Source organism: Sorex fumeus, unplaced genomic scaffold (genome assembly GCF_029834395.1).
Source record: "Sorex fumeus unplaced genomic scaffold, SorFum_2.1 ptg000111l, whole genome shotgun sequence".
Lineage (NCBI taxonomy): Eukaryota > Metazoa > Chordata > Mammalia > Eulipotyphla > Soricidae > Sorex > Sorex fumeus.
In genome coordinates, this window is record NW_026606168.1 from 9,562,378 (window position 1) to 9,583,417 (window position 21,040).

At 47.9% G+C, this 21,040-nt stretch overlaps 1 protein-coding gene across 2 annotated transcripts in view; it reads right to left on the reverse strand.

The window, feature by feature from the left end:
* Positions 1-4,632: 4,632 nt before the first annotated feature.
* Positions 4,633-21,040, reverse strand: part of LOC130043104 (aromatase) — a 72,846-nt gene continuing 56,438 nt past the window's right edge. For both annotated transcript variants that reach the window (XM_056135415.1, XM_056135414.1), the window contains exons 4-10: positions 19,378-19,532; positions 15,947-16,123; positions 13,366-13,480; positions 9,836-9,950; positions 8,454-8,616; positions 6,648-6,889; positions 4,633-4,937 (exon numbers count right to left, since the gene is read on the reverse strand). In XM_056135415.1, coding sequence (XP_055991390.1) covers positions 4,710-4,937; positions 6,648-6,889; positions 8,454-8,616; positions 9,836-9,950; positions 13,366-13,480; positions 15,947-16,123; positions 19,378-19,532 — 1,195 coding nt within the window. In that variant the 3' untranslated portion in view covers positions 4,633-4,709. The remainder of the gene's footprint in view (positions 4,938-6,647; positions 6,890-8,453; positions 8,617-9,835; positions 9,951-13,365; positions 13,481-15,946; positions 16,124-19,377; positions 19,533-21,040) is intronic.

Consider the following 21,040-nt stretch of genomic DNA (forward strand, 5'->3'; position numbering starts at 1 on the left):
CGGGACCAGTGGGCTGAGACTCTGCAGTAGCGTCCCTGGACTTCCTGAGCACCACTTTGGAGGACTCCCTCCCCCAAAATTAATTAATTTTCTCACCACCCAGAATCAGCAGCACATTCCAAACTGACAGGTACTTCCCAAGGTGGCAGAGTTCTGAAGAGAGAACAGGGTGTGTGATGGTCTGTCTAGCTCTTTAATGAAAAGTAAAGGATATATTCTGGACAGGGAAACTCACTTCTTCATTAATGTGTGTTTCTACTCGATGTTTGTACAGGGACCTCCCAGTGGTTCAAGGCGGTCTGGGGTCATTTCTGGGAATGCTCCATCTGTCGATGGTGTGGGCCTGATGCCTCAGCACTTAGGGACCACCCCGTCCCCCCCGGGACTATCTTAGCAGTGTGGATGGGGGCAGGAGATGCTGAGAATCTTCCAGGCCCCTCACCACAAGGGGGGGGGGCATGTGCTCCCTCTCTCATGACATTTCCCTCTGCGTCTCCTTCGCTTTTATGGAGGAGTCAATCTTGTCATTATTTTTGTTGAATTGGGTTCTTTATTGGAGAGAGAGACAAGCTCAGAGGAAAGCACAGCCTTGTGTGACTGCCACAGGGCCATCCCTGATCCGTGGGTTTTGTGTCCCCTGTGGGTATTCCTCCCCTCATTACAGATGTATCATTAGTTTATGATGTTATAGCGTTTCAAGAGTGTAACTACACCCCCACCCCAGTGTTTAGGAGTCATAGTCTCCCACCCTCAGGGTAGACCCTCTGCTTATTCCTCCCACTCACCTCCACAACCCCCCCCCCCAATAACCTTGAGTTGAGAACTTATAACTTTTGCTAGTGTGTTTGCTTTAGTGGTTCACATTCTACATTTAAGTGAAACCATCTGCCGGTTATCCTCCATTTCCTTGCATAGTTCATTGACCATAACCACCATTTCGTCCCAAAGGGCATCTTTCCGTCTTTCCTTTTCCATCTGGGTTAGGGTTAGGATGGCAGTTTTCGGCTAAATTACGGTGCTTGTTTGGCTTAGGGTTATGGTTAGGGTTGACGGTTAGGAATGAAGGTAAGGTTCAGTTAGAATTAGGGCAGCTAGGATGAGCACGGGACTTACAATCAGGGTTAGGGTTTCAGTTAGAGCCATGGTTAGGGGTCGATTTTATAATTTTTATACTCAGTGGAATAGTTCATTGAGTTTGTTGGCCATCTTGCCTTTTTCCAGGCATCTTAGATTGGACGCCCAGGCTGACTCCCAGTCTGACTGTTCTGTTAGGACAGTTTCAGCTGCTACTCTGGCCACCAGAGGCTCAGAGGGACCCCCGCTTCCCACTCTCTCCTCCTCCCCACCCCCACATCCCCATAATTTTCTGCAACTTCATCTGGGTATCCTGCAGCTAAAGCCAGATCTGTTACAACTTCTTCTGGGAGGTGGGGGGAATCAGTTCCACAGGGTCAGGTTAAGTCCATGACACTGCCCACCCCCCATCCCCCACCCACTTCAGATACCACTGGAAATTTGGTGGAAGCCCCTCCCCCGCCCAGTTATTCGGGTCACATTTGGCCTCACATCAAAGGTTCTGTGATCCCCCTCCTCGCCCTCAGCAGATTTACACACTCAGGGAAACACTCAAGTTCACCAGTTTATTCAGGGGTACCATAGGGGATGCAGGAGAGCAAGTAGATGAAGTGGTTCACCCGGAGCTGAGCTCTGGGAGGCTCCCTGGGGAGTGCAGGAATTTCAGTCCAGGGAGTTGGGGCATGGCACCTCCCAGTGGGACTTGTTCATTGGCGTGATGACTCTGCTGTTCCGAACTCCATGCCCTGGGCTGCCATGGGGGCTCTAGCCAGTGTGGGGCTATCCTGCGTCCATTGTCCATCTTCAGCTCCTCGCCTCCTCAGGAGCATGTGAGGGAGGTACGCTGGACAATCCAAGCTTCTCATCAGGCTCCTTCTTTCCGGGGACCAGCCCCCATCCAGGTGCCAACTAAGAGTCCAAGGCATTCCCATCATCCAGGACATTGCTAGGCTCTAGAAGTTCCGTGTCGGGGATGGGGAGCAGAGACCAATGCATTTCTTCTATTTTCTTACATATTTCAAACTTTTTAGCTAGACCTTCGGGGTTTGTCTATATATGGGGTTTGTCTATACCAGTGGTTCCCAACTACTGCCCCCTTTTAGAGAAAAAAAAATATCATGCCTTGTCCCCTACCGCAGTCCTGCTACCCCAGGGAAGTCCACCTTCTTTAATTTAGCAAACAACCCCCTACCCACTTTTACCCAAGCACACTACCAGCCAATCATCCCAGCAACCCCCATCCCTGGGAAGGGCTGGCATCACCCAGTTAGGGAGTCCAGGAAGAGTTGAAATTATTTAGACAATTTGACTTTAGGGAAGTTTGCCTGGATCTTCCTGACTTGCGCCACCCATTCTTCACCCTAGTTCTCATTTCCCCAGCATGTTTTTGATCTGCATTACTTCTAACACTATCGGCCTTCTGGCTTCACTTTGACCATGGACACAAAGCATTGACTGTATACATATACATATGTACATACATTTTATATTTTATGTATGTGTATACACACACGGGCTGGAGTGATAGCACAGCGGGTAGGGCGTTTCCCTTGCACGCAGCCAACATGGTCGAGTTCGATTCCTCTGCCCCTCTCGGAGAGCCCGGCAAGCTACCGAGAGTATCTCGCCCGCATGGCAGAGCCTGGCAAGCTACCCGTGACGTATTCAATATGCCAAACACAGTAACAACAAGTCTCACGAAGGAAATGTTACTGGACCCGCTCGAGCAAATCGATGAACAATGGGAGGACCGTGGACTGTGGACCGTGGTACACACACATATATACACACATACATAAAATATAGCAACTGTTCCAAGGCAATTGGACAGGTGAAGTGCACTGATCCAAAGCCTGTTTTGCTCGACTATGCAGCTCCTGCCAGAGGCAGAGTCAATTCGGTATTAATAATCATCAAGTAATCAAACTTGGATCCAGTGAAATCTAGAACCTGGATCTTCTGGGTCTGGGTCTGAATCATTTGGATGATTATCTGTTCCTGACTACAGATAATTTCAGGATACACAGCAATATTTCTGAGAAGGTTGTAGAAATGATTCAAGTAACTCCTATATCAGCTATTTATTTCTTTACTTATGCCTGTCCTCGAATTCTTTCAGTACCTTCCACTTCTTGCTTTGGTCCCTGGGACCAGCAGAGAGCGTCTGTCAATAAGAGTGTTGGGTCAGGATGGATGCTGAAAGGAATGGGAGGTGGGGATGGGTTACCAAAGACAAGAGCTCCTGCATTCAAGGAGCTTGCACTTTTCATCTTCTGTTGAGATGCTGGTTGGCTTAATGGAACACACTTACAAATGATTTACAGTTTTTAGTGACATTTGGTAGATTCAGTCATAGTGGCTATAACAGCACAGGTAAAGTGGTGTTTGGAAAAAGGACTCAGCTGTTGGGTTCCCTCTAGAGAGCTCATGCCATTTCGTACCTTCTTATCCATGGCTATGTGTAATAATTCCATCATCAAGGCATCTTTTACACCTCAACTGAGCATATCCATAAGCTCTGAGGTAGAATTTAACAGGATGGCAGTGATTCTCTACTGATGTTCTTTACTGATCTGTATTTGGCTTTTTCTGGTCATTGAAAGAACAAAGGGACAATACTGAAAGAGAGAAAGTCAGTGGAATGGCAGCAGCACTCCTTCTATATTCCTGGAAATGTGAAATTACTTACGAGGACCCCTTCGACCCCAGATCACTGGGGCTGTTGTACTGATGAGATGCCATTATTTCAAGTTAGCTTTTGATCCACCATACTAAGTGGAGCTAAGCAAAACTACGGACAGAACAAAGGATCATTATTCAAATGGGAAATGATTTTGTGATTTCTCTCCCTCCTCTGGAGCATATGTATCGTCCTAATTATATTTTACTTGGGTTCTTACTAAGTTTCTTTGTACTAATTACCTGAATCTACACCAGTGGCCCCTGAGGCTGGGCTGGAGGAACTGGGAAAGAATATAGCTGCTGGTTTAATTTTCCCACTGACAAGTCACACAGGGATAAAGAAAATTTAACTGAATAGAATTCCTAGGCAGCATCAAGTGCTGAATTTGTAAGAATTTGCACAAAGACTCTAAGAATATCAACCCTAAATCATTAAAATCCCAATCAAAGTAGTAAGGGTGTTTGGTCCCATTGCCCAGACATTGGCCTAGCCATTGTAAACCATTGACCCAGTGTTCCTTCCTCTGCTACTGATGTGGCCTGGGCAGGGTGGCGTGTATTGTGGAGGGGGAGAGGGAGAGAGGGGAGAAAGGGGTTCCACAGGAAGCTGGACACTGAGTCTGCTGATGGTCTCACTTTTCCAAAGCCTGTTTTGTTTTGTGAACAAAACAGGGGTGCTGCTTCTTCATGGACCACCCTCCCCCCACCCCTCCACTCTTGGCTTTAGCATTTTTCACTTCCTGTCTGGTTCTCGGTTTCGAACAGGTAGAGCTGGCTGCTGGCTTGCTGAGAGCCCCGCCCCAGAAAGTGTCCCCATTGAACCCATTGTCTCCAGAGTGCTGCGCTGAGGATGATGCTTTCTGGCAAAGCTGGATGGTTTCCTGGTCAACTACTGATGAGAAATGCTTGAGAGGAGAGGCAGACTGGCTCCCTTTGGGGTTTGAGTCCTCTGTCTAGTTTCTTGGGATAAAAATCATCTTCAGAAAGCTGTCAGTCTCATCAGGGTGCAAGGACAAGTCGTTGCATTTCTTCATGCTCTCCACACACTTGCCTTGGATCGTCTGCACGTGGAATCGCTTCAGCAACGTCACGAGAATGACTTTCATCATCACCATGGCGATGTACTTCCCTGCACAGCCACGAGGCCCAAAGCCAAATGGCTGAAAATACCGGTAAGGAACCTATAAGCAAACAAAATAAAAACCAATGATTAGACAGCTGGAGCAGTAAAAGTCCGTGACATCTCTGCCCAAGTCACCCTGAAAATTTAGACCCATCAGAACACTTGGTTTGGGTAACTCAGCGCTGTGGCCCCTTCTCTGGCATAAATGGCTGGGGAAGAGCCAGAGATATAGTACAGCCAGTAGGGTGTTGGCCCTGCATGCGAAAAACCTAGTTTGATCTTGTGCATTCCTTATGGCCCCCTAAACCCACCAGGAGGTAATCCCTGATCTCATAGTCAGGAATAACTCTTAAGCATCGCCAGGTGAGACCTCAATACCAAAAAAAAAAAAAAACCAACAACAAAAAAAACCCAAAAAAACCCAAAACAAAGAAAAAAAACACAAGTGGCCAAGTGGCTGTAGCTCAGATTAGATCTTCCTGTAGCCCATTTGAGTGGCCGCTGCCACCCTCAAACACCCCCGGCTCTGCTCTCTGTGTGGCACCACCAGGTAGGCCTGTGGCATGGCCACATCTCTCAACTGTTTGGAAGATCACCATGGTGGTGGTGAGTTTTGTGCTACACAGTATATGCAAAGGGCCCAGTTTAGGCAAAGACGTGGATTCTTGGCCAGTGCCTGCTAAGCAGCTGAGTATGTTTAGTTATGCACAGAGTTAGTGGGAACCGTCTATCTGTTTTGTATTTCTACCTGTCCTGCGCATATTTTACTTTAGGAGTCCCTGGGGCATGACTAATGCGCAGTAAAAATTTTTTGACCAGTTGCAAGCATGGAAATGTTTGCTCATATACAAGCAATAAATGAGAGAACTGAACTAATTATGATATGTTTCTACACCGTATACAAATGGAAAAAAGAGGGAGGGAATTATCCAGATAATTTGGGTTTAAAAATATCATTGCTTATTTGACACAATGGGAATAGTTTCAGTATGCGTCAGTGACAGGACAAGGAAAAGTGGAAGCTGTTCTAATCATGTGACCTATGTAGAATGGAAATTAGTGTGTGGGGGGAACAATTGGGGAATTGCAGACAATTTTTTTTTCAAATTTTGGGTCACTCTTTTGGGTCTCTCCACATGAAGCAAAAGTAGAGTTTGCTTAGGTGGTGCTAGATAAATGATGAAAAACGGTAAATTTGTCATCAAAGTAGATTGGTTGGGTTAAACAAAATTTGCACCAATTCAGTGTGATTAAGAACCTTGATTTTGCACATTTTGACCTGAGGTATGGTCAAAGGTACAAGGTAGCTACCTCCCAGGCTAGGAGAGCCAGCTTTCTTGACTTGAGGACCAATATGGTAATCCTATTTCCAGTGGGGGGGCCAGAGGGCTGAGAAGCTGTGTGAGGGTAGAGGGATGCATGTTAGACAAAAAATGTACATGGTGCAAACAAACCTAGAGAATCTTCATGAATGACACTTTCAAGAGTGGCACATGGTTTTTAAGGAAGGGATCTTCAAAAGTAGAGAGAGAATAAGAAGGAAAGTGTCTGCCACAGAGGCAGAGGGTGGAGTGGGGAGGAGGTGGCGGGAGGGAGATTGGGGACATTGAAAATGTAGAAAATGGACACTGGTGGAGGGAAGGGTGTTAGATCATTGACTGTATATCATGATGGTTTTATAAAATAAATAAATAAAAGCAAAAATAAATAAATAAATAAATAGAAGAATTGTTTGGTGAGGTGGGGGAGAGAAAGGAAGGGCTCTTACATTCTGTGCAAAGTTTTCAAGAGTAAATTCATTGGGCTTGGGGAAAAACTCAAGTCTATGCATTCTTCCGATATTCAGGATAATGTTTGTCCCCTTTTTCACGGGGTAGCCGTCGATGACATCGTCCTGTAATGCTCTGCGCATGACCATGTCCACCACGGGTTGGTAGCGCATGCTCTCATAAATAAAGCTTTCCACCACTTTCAGTTTCTGTAGATCGTCAATCCTTATATCTCTTTCACCTGTGGGAGCAGATAAAAAAGGATACATAAGGAAATGCTAGTTTTAATGTGAGATGGGCACTAAAATGCCTATAGTTTCCACCAAAGAGTCTACTCTTGGTTGAAACATATGTTCATCTAAGAGGCAAACTTGCACATCTAAAATGTATACTTGACAGGGACATAACTCGTCAAGCATCTCTAGTCCAACGATTGATCAGAATTCAGTTTTGAAGCCAAATGTCTCAAAACCTGGGGCCATTTTTCATCAGAAAGTCTGGATTTCTAGAAAAAAAAAGCATAAGAAACTGATAACACTGGATCTGTAGCCCCATATGACCAGGATGGGCTGAAATTGTGTTTTGTCTCTGGCTGGGATGGATGGGTGCTCCTGTCTCAGACCGTACCAATACTGGATGAGTCACAGGTTACTCCTAGAATTGGTGAAGCTTCAGAACATCCTCAGATCCCTAGCACTTGGTGTCTAGGGTACCGAGGCAAGGAGGTACCTGTCTTCTGCACATATGAGCCATTCTGGAAAGGGTGTATCTTGTCAGAGGGCTCGCAGAACCCTGTTTCTCACATGTGGCACTTAGTGAACTCAAAGCGCACTCTGTGGGAGGGAGGAAGTGTTTGGCTAGGGTGGGGAAATGATGGGGAAGACAACTAAAGGCAGAGTTAAGAGGGTACTTGGGGGCTGTCCTGTAGAGAATGGGAAGGCAGGGAGAAGAAAGGGCCAGGGAGAGGAAAACTGTCCACTGTACATGAGAACCCTCAATCTCTGGGAAGACACATCCAAGCCCTTTTGGTGCTGCAGAGGTGGGCAGGACATTGTATCTGAATATACTTTTTTTTTATTTTAAAGCAGACAACAGGGCTGGAGAGACAAAGAGATAGTGCAGCAGATAAGGCTCTTGACTTGCATGTGGTCAACCCACATTCAATCTCTGGTACCATATATAGTCCTCTGAGCACCTCCAGGAGTGATCCCTGAGTACAGAGCCAGGAGTTAGCTTTGAGCACTGCTGGGTGTTGCCCTCCGAAAAAAAAAAAAACACAAAAAACTAAATTAAACACAGCTGTGTATCTGAGTTTCTGTGCACATAAAGACCTTGTAGAACAGAGCAAACACTGTACAGTGGTTCCCCAGAGGGATAAGAAGGAGGTGAGCGAGGAGAGTGGGAAGAATTGGAGAACATAATTTTCTGCTTTTGACCTGTCTGTTTGATGGTTTTATTTTAATTTGGGGGCCACACCCGGCGGTTCTCATAATTCATGGCAGAATCTGGGTACCATGTGGGGTACTGTGGCTAGAATCCTGGGTCAACCATATGCAAAGAAAGTGCCCCACTTCCTATCCTATTGCTTCAACCCATTGCTTTTATTATTTTTTTAAAAGAACTTTTTAAGGAAGAATCATTTTAAAACCCAAAACTTTCAGCCAACTTGATATAATTAATGAGTTATGGGAAGGGTTGTTTGATTGTTCTGAGTATGAAGACATTATCAAGCATTAGATTCCTAGGACCTTGGTTGACAACAGGAAGTGTCTTCAGAGCCCTCTTACTTCTTGACCAAGTCTTACCAACCACAGTCTTGATTTCCTTCATTATTGCCTCCTCGACCTGCCTGTGCTCTGTGATGAGGAAAAGCATGAAGAACAGAGTGACAGACATGGTGTCCGGGGCCGCAATCATAATCTCCAGGATGCACTGGTTCACATTCTCTCGTGTCACGTCACCCCGTTTCTGAACAGTCCGGTGTGGGGGGAGAGGGGGCAGATAGGGAATGGAAAAGCAAGTCAAAATGTTAAGAAAGAATCAACAACGTCAAACAAAAGAATGTCACAGTTGACACTTATCTGAAACCGAAGGTGGACATTTCTCTTGCTAGTTCTTAGCTCAAAGTGTGAACAGTATAACTTTTCTAAATAGTTAGGATATTTGGGAATCCCTTGAGTTTCAGAGTTTCTGTTAAGTAGACAGCGGAGTTTCAGTCTGAGTGGTCAGTCTTACAGAAATGTCTAATGTGTGGGCTGCTTGGGTAGGCATTATAGAAATAGTAGAGGGAAAAAAAGGCTTAAGTACAGAAATACACCACTATTTGAAGAGGGAATCTTTCCGTGCTGGAACACAAAGTCATACATGTTATGTGGGAATTAAGAAGCCGGGTCACAGTCAATACCTCAGCAAAACTTCGGAGACCCATTAATAAATCTCAAAAGCCACAGTTAATCTCGGACCAGCACAAGGCTGAACAGACGGGGTAAATCGGAGGGGGCGGGTCAGCCCGATGCCTGCCCATACAGAGCCCTTGGCAGCTGCTTGCTCCCACAATCCAAAATTGCTGCCATACCCCCAGCCTGACTTCACCGTCTCAGGAAAGACCTCTTTGAATCTGCTGAAAATTCTGGTATGTGGGCTCTGTGATTGGAAACTCCAGGCTTTCTTGGGGGTCAGGATGGGCTACCTCCCCCTACCTCCCTGTACTTCTGGAAGCCTCACATCCATACCCTAAAGCTGCCACCCAGTTAAAAAGCTACTCCAGCCTACTGTCCCGATAAAAATACTGAATGCCCTGAAAAAACACCACGACCTCTTAACACTTGTATTGCAAACCATAATATACAAAGGGAAAAGGAGTAAGATAAATAAGGAAAGTGACTCCCATAGAGGGAGACTGGGGGCAAGGGGTGGAGTGTTGGGGGATGATAGAAGGGAAATAGGGGACACAGGTTGGTGGGACATGGACACTTGTGGAAGGATGGGTGCTGGGTCATTGTATGACTGAAACCCAATTATGAACAACTTTGTAATGGTCTACTCACAGATATTCAATAAAAATTTTTTTTAAAGTAGTGGAGTTTGTGACCATGTCAATCATCTTAATCAATGGCTGAATAAATCACATACTCCTACATTAAAAAAAATACCAAAAAAAAATACAATCCAAAAGAAAAAAAAATACCTCAGCAAAAATCAGCTCAGTGGCAAAATCTCTGCAGTCTTCCAGTTTCTCAGCTGTGGAAATCCTCTGCCTTTTTTCTTCAATCAGGATTTCTAGCGCATCTTTCAAATCCTTGCTGGAAAAGGAAAAAAATTATCAATATTTATTTAAGACATCTAGGAAAATGGATTATGTATCATTTAAATGTTTAAAATGATCAGTTTTGACTTAAGTCATTAAATACAAGCAAAAGAACTTACATTTTGTTTATAAATATCCTTAAACCACATATAAAATATACTTCATATTAAGAAACGAGTTATCTGGGACTGGGGAGATCATACAGCAGTTGGGCAATTTGTCTTGCATGTGGCTGACCTCAGTTTGATCACCAGTCCCCTTTGGTCCCCTGAGCTCCACTAGGAGTGGTCCTTGAGCACAGAGCCAGGAGTAAGCCCTGATCACCGCTGGGTATGCCCCCCCACCCCATACTCCCTAAAAGAAAAATAAACTGGAGTTAGCTTTCTAGGTACAGGGAGAAAAATAAGCAATGCAATCTCTTTAAAAGTTTAAAAACTAGTATCAAGGGACTGGAGAGATAGTACAGTGGGCAAGTACACTTTCCTTATGCTCAGTTGACCTGAGTTTGAGTGTCCCCTGCCCCAAATAATAAAACTAATACTACAGAGCTAAAATCGTCAGGGCCGGTGATGTGATTCAGTGGTGGAGTACATCACCTTGCCTGTGTGAGTCCCTAGGTTTGATCCCCAGCACCACAAAGAAAAAAGAAAAGAAAGGGACAGCATAAAGCGAAAATTTAATTTGCTTGACCGTCATAGCATTTTAATCTTTAAAAAGTGAGTGAAGGACTTCAGTGGGATTCAGGGGAACTGGGCTGTCTGATCACCCACCCATTCTCTCTGGACTAACCTGCACTCTCATTCTGGACACTAACTCAAAGTAAGTTTTATTTTTAATATTTATTCTGACATGCTATAGTTTCTTCCACACTGTAAACACCGAGTAAGCATGGGTTGCATAACTGGCTCCATAAATGTGTTTTTGTAAACACGTTTTGAGGATGTAGCCAAGGGGGTTGTATTGTGCTCTGGGCTCCCACTCACCATAACCTTCTTTCAATCTCTGAACCTTATGTCTCTTTTCAAATAAAAGGATCAGGGCCAGAGCGATAGCACAACAGGGAGGGCACTTGTCTTGCACGTGGTCGACCCAGGTTTGATCCCCAGCACCATGTATGGCCCCCTGAGCCCATCAGGAGTAATCTCTGACCACAGAGCAAAAAGTAAGCCCTGAGCACTGCCGGGTATGGCCCCGAAACTACACAAAATGAAACAGAAACCAAGAGAAAAGTCAAATGAAAGGACGAGAATTGATGAACACTAAGACCACACCTTGAGATTTAAATACGGTTAGTCTCACCTTTGCCTGTTCGTGAATACATTAATGTGTGAGTGGGTTGTTCACCCAATCTTAGGAAGACATTATTCTGTCTTGCATTAGTGAACAGTTGTCCCTCTCCTCCTTTTCGAATGATCACTTACAGACTGACAGCCTTACAGCCCTCTTAATGGTCACTTATAGCCCTTTTGATGCTGATAAAAATAGTCTTTTGTGATTACCCCAGCTTAACTGGAAAAGTAAGGGACAATTTTTTAAGTTTCTTTAGAGAACTAGATTGAGAGTTACACATTTGAGAGGTACTCTTTAGACTGTATGGGAACCAATTCTCTCTAACTGAGGGGCATCACCCATGTCTCTGAGATGCCCACACCCTCACATGCCTCCAACACACACCAGCAGTGTCTGTGTTCACCCATTCACTACCCAACCCCACTGACTGCGGGGGTTCGTCGGGCACCCCCACCTTCGCCTCTATATTTAGGGCGCTGTTCATGGAGCCTCATCATCACTCCTACCAACCATCTCCTCCACTGGAACATTCTGAATGCTTCTGCGTTGACACCTGGCCAACTGCCCCCAATGGTCCAGGAGGTTTTAAAATATCCCCGGCCTCTGAATTCATAGAGAACACCTTGATATATCTAGGTACACATCTATATAAAAGGTAAAGGTAAAGGCCCTCCCGTTGATCGTCGATTTGCTCGAGCGGGCCCAGTAACGTCTCCATTGGAGACTTTGTTGTTACTGTGTCTGGCATATCTAATACTCTCGGTAGCTTGCCGGGCTCTCCGAGACACATCTATATATCACAATTTATTTTCTTTCATTCTTTTTTTTTATGAGTCATCATGAGATACAGACTTACCAATTTTCTTGATTACATTTCAGTCACACAATGATCGAGTACCCATCCCTCCACCAGTGCCCATTCTCCACCACCAATGTTCCCAGTATCCCTCCTGCCACCCCCCATCCCCCACTCCCCCCACCTCTGTAGCAGGCACATTTCCTTTTACTCTCTCTCTCTCCTTTTGGATGTTATACCAGTAGTAAGTGGACATCATGTTTGGTCTATAGTCTTCTTTCAGCATGCATCTCCCATTCTGAGCAAGCCCTCCAAGCATCATTCATTTAGTGGTCCCTTCTCTATCCTAGCTGTCTTCCCCCCCAGCATGTGAGGCTAGCTTCCAAGCCATGGAGCGATCCTTTTGGCCCTTATCTCTACTATTCTTGGGTGTTAGTCTTCCATTATGTTACTTTATTATAGATCACAATTTAATTGAAACTAGATTCATTCTATTAGAGAGAATCATGCTGAGTGGAGTCAGTCAGAAGAAGAGGAACATACACAGACACAGAATGATCTCTCTCATATGTAGGATATAAAGAAACGTAGTAGGGAAATAACAAATGCTCCAAAGCAGAGCTGGTATGTGTGTGTGTGTGTGTGTGTGTGTGTGTGTGTGTGTGTGTGTGTGTGTGTTCAAGGGAGTGGGCAGTTGAGTGGCGTACTAGGACCACGGTGTAGGAGGGAAGTGGGCACTCTGTGGAGAGTGTGGTGTTGGAATGCTGTACTTGACTAATAACAGTATTGTAAAGCACAGCACTTAAAAGTCATACAACTAAAGAAAAATTAGGTTCATTATGACCCAGGTTCATTATAAAAACATTCCTCTGAGGCAGCCGCCGTCAGTCTCTACAAGCCGAATCATTTTGAACGTTTTTTCTCAGAATCAGCGCAAGTGTGAAAGAATTCAGTGTTTCCAAATTTGCGGGCAGGCCAAGAACATTTTGACAGAGATGCTGAGCCAACCCTTCCCTTCAGCTCCCACATGGGCCAAGGTCCTGGCTCCGGAAACCAGGTCTTAGAACACACACACACTCGCCCTGCTCAGCGGGAGGCTGGACTAGCCCAAAGCTCTCCTGTCTGGCCACAGGCAGCCCCACTGCTATGAGAACAGTTGCAGCAGCAGCTCAGCCCCCCCCCCCCCCCACTCCCTCCTCTGGGGTCAGGAGAGCAGAAAATTTTGCAGAAAAAGGCCAAGCATAGCAAAGGTAAAATAAAAACAACAACAGCAACAACAAACATCCAATCTTGGTGATAAACTTCCCAGCTGTGTGTTACTTACACAGACTTCTCATACTTCTTGTAAAGCCAAGAGATCTTAAAGAAGATGTCTGGTTTGAGAAGGAGCGCTTGCCACGCATTGAAATAGCCCTGGATTTTAACCACGAAGGCGCTTTCTGCAGAAACAGACACACAGAAGAGCAGCGAGTTGAGCGAACGTAGGAACTCTGAGAAGGGTCACTTGGTGCAAAGAACATCCCCTCTCAGTTCTCCAAGCTGGTGTTCTTGGTCAGGCGCATTTCCAGCCGCAGCGGGGTATTTGTACCCCTACCAACACTGATAGACAAATCAAGCACTTATTTGTTCTGCTTGGCTTCTGATTTGACTAAACCAGAGATCCACAGGGTTCACTCATTTCTGTTGGACACTCAGCCTAGTGTTCCAGGTCCTTCTTTGGCAGTCTCTGACCCCTTCCTGTTTTGTTCTGGACAATGGGGGATGGGAGTGGGGTGGGAGAGGTGCTTGGGGGCTCTGTGGTGCCCTTCCCTCAAGCAGTGGAGACAGCGGAAAGCCCAACCTCTCTCCTGTTAGGCAGCCAACAGGCACATTTCAACTCCATTTGGTGTGGGGCAAGCGGCATGGCACATGCCGGCATGGATGGCACACTGAGTTAAGAGCATTTCTTTGTCTTCACAACGCAATGTTCTATGTTCCTGCGTTCCTTCCCAGCCCCCACGGCACAGCTTTCGTGTTGCTTATATGCAGCACGTGCAGAGTATAATGCTCATCTTAGTGTTTTCAGTGTCAGGCCCTCATGCATAGTCAGCCCTGAACAACTACGCTTTGATGAAGTACAATACTAGGGGTAAGAGAACCTCTGCTTCCCCCTTTGCGAATTAAACTGTCAGTCTAGCATGAATTCTCACCCCAATAGACAACACGCCAGGAGTGATTCCTGAGTGTAGAGCCAGGAGTAAGCCCCGGGCTCCTCCAGGTGTGACCCTCCAAAAACACCCACCTCCCCCTCACTCACCATCCTTGGGCCCTGCTTTATTTTCCCCTCAGGACACTCGCTGTTCCCTCCTGAAGACTACCATTCCCTCCTAATGACTAGACCTGGGGTCATTTTCTCTCTATTGTCCCCTGGAGAATGTAGCACTGTAGCACTCTCCTCCTGTTGTTTATCAATTTGCTCGAGCGGGTACCAGTAACATCTCACAACAAATTGTGAGACTTGTTACTGTTTTTGGCATATCGAATATGTCACAGGTAGCTTGCCAGACTCTGCTGTGCAGGCAGGATACTCTTGGTAGCTTGCTGGGCTCTCCGAGAGGGATGGAGGAATCGAATCTGGTTGACCGCATGCAAGGCAAACACCCTACCCACTGTACTATTGAGAGAAACTGTAAGGAATTCCTTGGAACCAAAAATTTTACTATCTTGTTCACTGCTCTAGTAAACCTCGGGACCTCGGAGCATGGCTGGCATCAAATAAAACAAATCAATGTTTGTTGAATGAGTACAAATCAATACATGCTGGTATAGTATAAATTACTTCAGGAGAAATTACATGAATTTGGGTGTGGTATTGATATCAAGAATAGAATCATCCAGATCACCAATATTCGGATTTGGGTGTCAGCAGGGCTGCGTGAATGTGTCATAATATTCATTCTGCAGTATAATGAAGAAAGCAGCAGCTTTTGGGTGGGAAGGTGTGGGGATTGTCCATACCCGATGATGCTCAGGGCTTACTTCTGGTGGTAGTCAGGGACCATACGGGATGCTGGGGATAGAACTTAGGTTGGCCGTGTGCAAGGCAAATATACTCGCACTCCCCAACTGTACTATCCAGCGCCAGAAAGTAGCTTTTTTGGAGCAACATCTTGTTAGGGTGTTTTCAAATGCTAAGTTATATGCAAATGCTATTTGTGAAAACAACTTTTTCTACTGCCCAGGACAGTAGAAAAATTATACAATAGATACCAAATTAATGGTATTATTTTGAGCAGCTGCACCAGTATCATTGCATAGAATCAGAGGTTTTCGAGGGAGAGTATATATATATGTGTATTTCTGTAGGTGTACGTATGTTGTTTATGTACGTGTGTTACATCGAACTGTATCTGTAGGTAGACACTGAGGTCAGGGTCAGTTGGTTTGCTACAGTGATTAAGAGCCTGTTTTTTTGGCCTCCTTCAACTTCAAAGCTACGGTCAAAAGTGTGGCTTGAAATGGTTAAATATGCCAGTTTGGCTTTGGTGGACAGTTTCCCCCATGGATAAGCTCCTATTTCCTGGGAGCCATGAGGAGAGGCGGGAAAGAAATAGAAGATGGTCTTAAGAATGGTGGAAAATCAACACATCAGGAGACAAATATCTTAGGAATACTTGGAGATGTTGAACAGGGGCAGTGTGCAGGGGCTAGAAAGATGGCTAGAGACACACACACAGCCCCGAAGGACCCCATCCTCAATACTCAGGGTCTCTGGAGTGTGGTCGGGCGTGGCCCTGAATGTGGGGGGGGGGGGAGGGGGGAGGCAGATCAGTGCCCTGGCAACCGTAGATGGTTCCTGAATCCCCTGTCTCCATGCCCGCCTACTCCGTGTTCCAGGAAGGGCTCGAGAAGGAAGATGCAGTTACCATCCAAGGGGATCCCCAGGAACAGCACGTTCGAGGCGTCCAGCATGATGCGTCGCATGAGCGTCAGCACGTCCACGTAGCCCGACTCGCTGGTGACCTCCTCCAGCCGGTCCAGGTGCGTGCGGAGGGAGCTGGCGCAGATGGTCACCATGCGCACCAGGCCGGGTCCAGACAGCGCTGTGGGCGCGCACGGCCCGGAGAGAAAAGGGGGTGAGTACCGAGACGCACAGAGACCGGTGGGGTGGCGGGGGTGGGGGTGGTGGGGTGGGGGGTGGGCCTGGCTGGCAGAGGGCGGCCGGACTGTCCACGGCTTCCTGTCTAGCTTCACGATTGGCTGCTGTCTCCTAATTTGTTTGCGGGCGCCGTCTCACCTGTGTGACTCGTGGTGAAGCTTACGCATCTTATTCCAGATTCTGTAGGGTGGGCTGTTCCGGCTAGGGCCAGCCCTGAGTGGGACTGAAAATGAAACTGCTTGTGCTGGCTGGTGGGTTGGTTGGTTATTTATTTATTTATTTATTGAGACTTGTCTGAGGGTCTCGGTTTGGTCAGAGGATGGTTTGGTTTCAACAGGTGGTGTGGGTGCTGCTGCATTACTAAGTCCCAAAATGGGACCTGGGCGCTGGGAGCCCGAGCTGCTTCCTGGTGTCAAATTTTGAGTCTGAAATGTGAGTCCTGTTGGTGTCTCTCCATTTCAGTCTCTCCACACACTACGTTGATTCTTTCCACCCACCTCACATCATAAGAACTCGTGATTTTGGTTTTGTTTGGGGGCCCCCGCTTGGAAAGGCTCAGGGCTCGCTCACTCCCATCTCTGCTCGGGGATCTCTGCTCTGGTGGTGTTTGGGGCACGGATGCTGAGCTGGGCATCAAATCCGGGTTGACCTCGTGCTGAGCAAGTGCCCATATCCTCTCGCCCATCTCTCTGGCCACTAAGTGATTCTTTCCCACTGGACTGAGAGTTCGGGAGGGCACTGGCCACTGCCTATTAGCCTCCTTTAGTCCATCAAACCTCCCCGTCTGAGCACCCAGTGGGTCATGAAGATAGGAAGAGTCTAACATAAGAGTTCCTTTAACTTCCTTTGAGCACGACCTCTCTTTTCCTCCCTGTCCCTCTCTTCCTCCGTCTCCCTTCCTTCCTCTCTTCCTTCCTTCTCCACCCCCACTCCCCCCCCCCCCCCCCCGTCGTTCATTTTTGGCAGGACACAACTGACTGTACACGGACTTACTCCTGGCTCTATTGCTTTGGGATTCCTTCTGGCAGTACTCGGTGGGGGGGGGGGGGGGGATATGGGGTGCCTCAATAGAACTAGCTCAACCACTGTTCTCTCTCTCTCTCTCTCTCTCTCTCTCTCTCTCTCTCTCACTTGCTCACTCTTCTTTCTTTTTTCTTGTATTGTTTAGTTATTCAGACTTGCTGGTAAAGCCAGTATCCCAGACATGCAAGAGAACCTCTTGAAGGCAGACTTTGCAAATAAGAAAGAGAGCCTAGTGAGCGATAAGCAGAAATCTGAAGATTTTTACTGACATAAAAGGTGGGGGTGGGGAAGGTCAGGGAGATGCCTCTGAGGACTGGACCACATTCCTGTGCTGGTGTTGAACCTGGGGACCACAGGTGGCCCCAGGACAAAGCAGAGCACTGCCAGGTGAGGCCCCAAACCAAACTAATGATATTAATAATAATGATAATAGTAATAATAATGATGATGATGATGCAGGCCTGGGCTGGTGGCAAATTCTCTGACTGTAGGAAAGATCCAGCCAGTCTGAAAGACCAGGATAATACCCTCTTACCCCCATAAGTTCCACATCCGCAAGTCCAACAGACGCATCCTAAAGGCTCAACCCTTTGTGCAGAGGCCTGGCTGAACAGTGTCCAGGCTGATGTCTCTAGGGATTGGCTCTAACTCATCTAGCCTGAAGCCACGTTTTACACATATGAGCAGGGTGTAGTATCATAGAAAGGGATTGGACCAAGGAATGTGGGTGATTTCTTGTTTCTTTTTTTTTTTTTTTTTTGCTTTTTGGGTCACACCTGGCAATGCTCAGGGGTTACTCCTGACTCTGCACTCAGAAATCACTCCTGGTGGTGCTCAGGAGACCATGAGATAGATACTGGGAATCAAACCAGGGTCGGCCATGTGCAAGGCAAACGCCCTCCCTGCTGAACTATTGCTCCAGTCCTGGGTGGCTTCTAGAAGCCTGAAAGATAGGAAGGGAACCCATTCTCCCCTGCAGTCCCCAGAAGTGAGGTAGCAAAACAGCAACCCCCCATCCCCCAGTGTTAGAGCACTGCGACTCCCAATGGGCTTTCTGACCTTTGGAGCTGTCAGGGGACCTCCGAATGCTGGGCGTCACTGGGGCTGTGTCCCTTTTCTTGGACAGCAGCGATGGGACACGTGTGAGAGAGCAGAGTGGCTAGGCTTGTTCTTCCCTTGTCTCGGCAGCCAGCCATCAGGCTTCATGGGGTGGGGGCGGGAGGCAGTGAGTTTCAGAATGTAGCTGACTGAGGAATGGAGGAGAGTAATGGTGTGTGGTCCTGGTGTGCCTCACAGATGGGCTGGAGTCGAGGCTGGATTGGCTTGGCCTGGCCTGGGTGTCACCAGGCTGCATCAGCTCTTAGCTGGTCCTTATCGTTGCTGCCTCTCTGCAGTTCCTCACCTCTCAAAAGCTGCCAGTGACATGGCCTAGCCAGCCTTGCCACACTCTGCAGCCCTCTGCTTCTCTGCCAGAGATGGAGGAGTTGCTTTGTTCCAACGTCTGAGGCATCAGCCACTCACTGCTCCTGTTCTCAGTGGAAAACGCCCTCTGCCGTTTCCCCCATCTCTGACTGCCCTTGATGTTGCTGTGAGTCTCACTGGCAAGAACAGAGTTTGTGGCTAGAAATGTGGCCCCCTTCCCTGTCCCCACCCCTGGATTGCTCCCTGGACCAGCATTTACAATGTTGGAACTCAGGCAAGTGACTCATCCCCCCAGCCCCGTATGCCTCCAGTCTCCTGCCTATAAAATGCAGGTGATCCAGGTGTTTACCACGCGGGGTTGCGGTGGGTTAAACTAGTAAGTGCTTACTGTGAGGCCAGGGAGAGGGTATAGGGAGAGAATCAGGAGCTTCCTTGCACACGGCCAGTCCTGGCTCCATTCCCGGCGTCCTATATGGTCCCCCAGCCCTGCCAGGAATGATCCCTGAGCACAGAGCCAGGAACCAGCCCTGAGTGGCGACAGGTGTGACTCCCAAGCCCCAGCAAACTACATCAAGTAACATCAGATTCTATCAAGGACTTCAGAAATGCCAAGTGCTCAGAACAGGGCCCAGGGGTGCCGGGGGGGGGGGGCGGACATAGAGCGGGCGTGGGCACGCGGTATTTGGCAGTGGGGGAAGCCGCCCAGGGTTGAAGAAGTGACCGAGGGGGCAAGAGAGGGTGGCGCCTGCTCACCCTTGTTGAAGTACGGCCGCACGGCCTTCCAGAGGGCCGGGTTGTTGTTGAAGATGACTCCGTTCTCATGCATGCCGATGCATTGCAGCCCCAGCTTGCTGCCAAAGCGGCAGCTGTAGTGATTGTGCTTCATGACGTGAAACAGCCCTGAGGACCTGGAGGAAGCAAGCCGGGGTGGTCATTTCCAAGGTGTTGCGTGTGTAACGGTGGGGAGACTCGCCATGGGCAGCCCTTGTGGCTCGTGTGTGTGTGTGTGTGTGTGTGTGTGTGTGTGTGTGCAGGGCGGACTTCCTGGGGTGCACACCTAACCCTGCCTCCTCCAGCACAAACTCTGGTGCCCTCTGCCACCTGGTGTGGGTGAGAACCTGTGCCCGCATGGCTGTAAGGACCCTGACTCCCACCTCCTTTTCCTCTCCAACCCCAAGCTGCAGAAATACTGCAGTCAGCTGGGTGTCAGCTCTGCAGAGCCATGAGACTCTCCCCTGAGCACCTCCGATAGAGCCACCCCCTCCCCCCTCCCCCCACAACACACACCCCTAAAGAGATGGGGCGGCGGGGGAGCCTCAGCCTTAGGAGTAGCTCCACTCAGGCCAGGCCCTCCCGCGGGTCACTGTGCTGGGCACGAAGGGCAGCTTGTGGGCCCGGCTTGGAGCCCGGGGCTGGGCTGCCTGGACTGGCCCTGGCCGGTGCTCCATGGTGGTGATGGCTGCTCTCCTGGGACTCCTGAGTCCATCACGGTCCATGGAGGAGCCTGGGCTTCTTCAGGGGCCTGAGACATGGTGAGCCCCTGGAGCTGGCTTATGCCCACACCCCCACTTTCTTGAACTTCTGGGCTCCTCCCATTGCCACGGACCCACCAGCCTCTCTGTGCCAACAGAGCCTGTTTCAAGACCATTACCCATATGATTCCACTAAGGGTCAGTGGAAAAGGCTTCTCGGGTTTGGGATTTGGATGTGGCAATTCAAACCAATGCAAACCTCCAGTGCAAAGTAACAGGTAAGTCCATTTTTTTCTACAATAAAAAAATTATTTGTAACATTAGCCATTTTTTAAAGAATACCTTTATTTATTTTTGCTTTTTGGGTCACACCTGGTGATGCTCAGGGGTTACTCCTGGCTTTGCACTCAGGAATTACTCCTGGCAGTGCTCAGGGGACCATATGGGATGCTGGGAATTGAACCTGGGTCTGCCACGTGCAAGGTAGATGCCCTGCCCACTGTGTTATCACTCCACCCTTTCATTTTTCTTTTAAAACAGTGCAGGGCTTGTGGACTGCAAAGAGGAGGCAGGTGATTAGCAAAAGAGTTGAGGTTTTCTGCAGGATGTCTGCAGGATAGAGAAAGACAAGGCATGGCAACCCGCCTTTTGCTTCCATTTCAGTCAGGTTTACAGGGCAGGGGCCAGGCCTGGTGTAGGATTTGCTGCTGGCATATATGCGGGGTGGGGGGGGGGTCTGCAGTAGCCAGATCCAGCACGAAGTGACCCTCGACTCTGAGGCTTGAGAATCAAGCTGCTCTGGTCTGGGAAGTAAACAGACCCCAACAACTCCCTGCAAGCTTCCTGCAGCTGAGGATCTGAAACCAGGGCCGAGGTGGAGTTCAGAGAGAGATCATAAAGTCAGAAAGGGGTTAAACAGAGGAACGGAGAAATGGAAGGAAAAT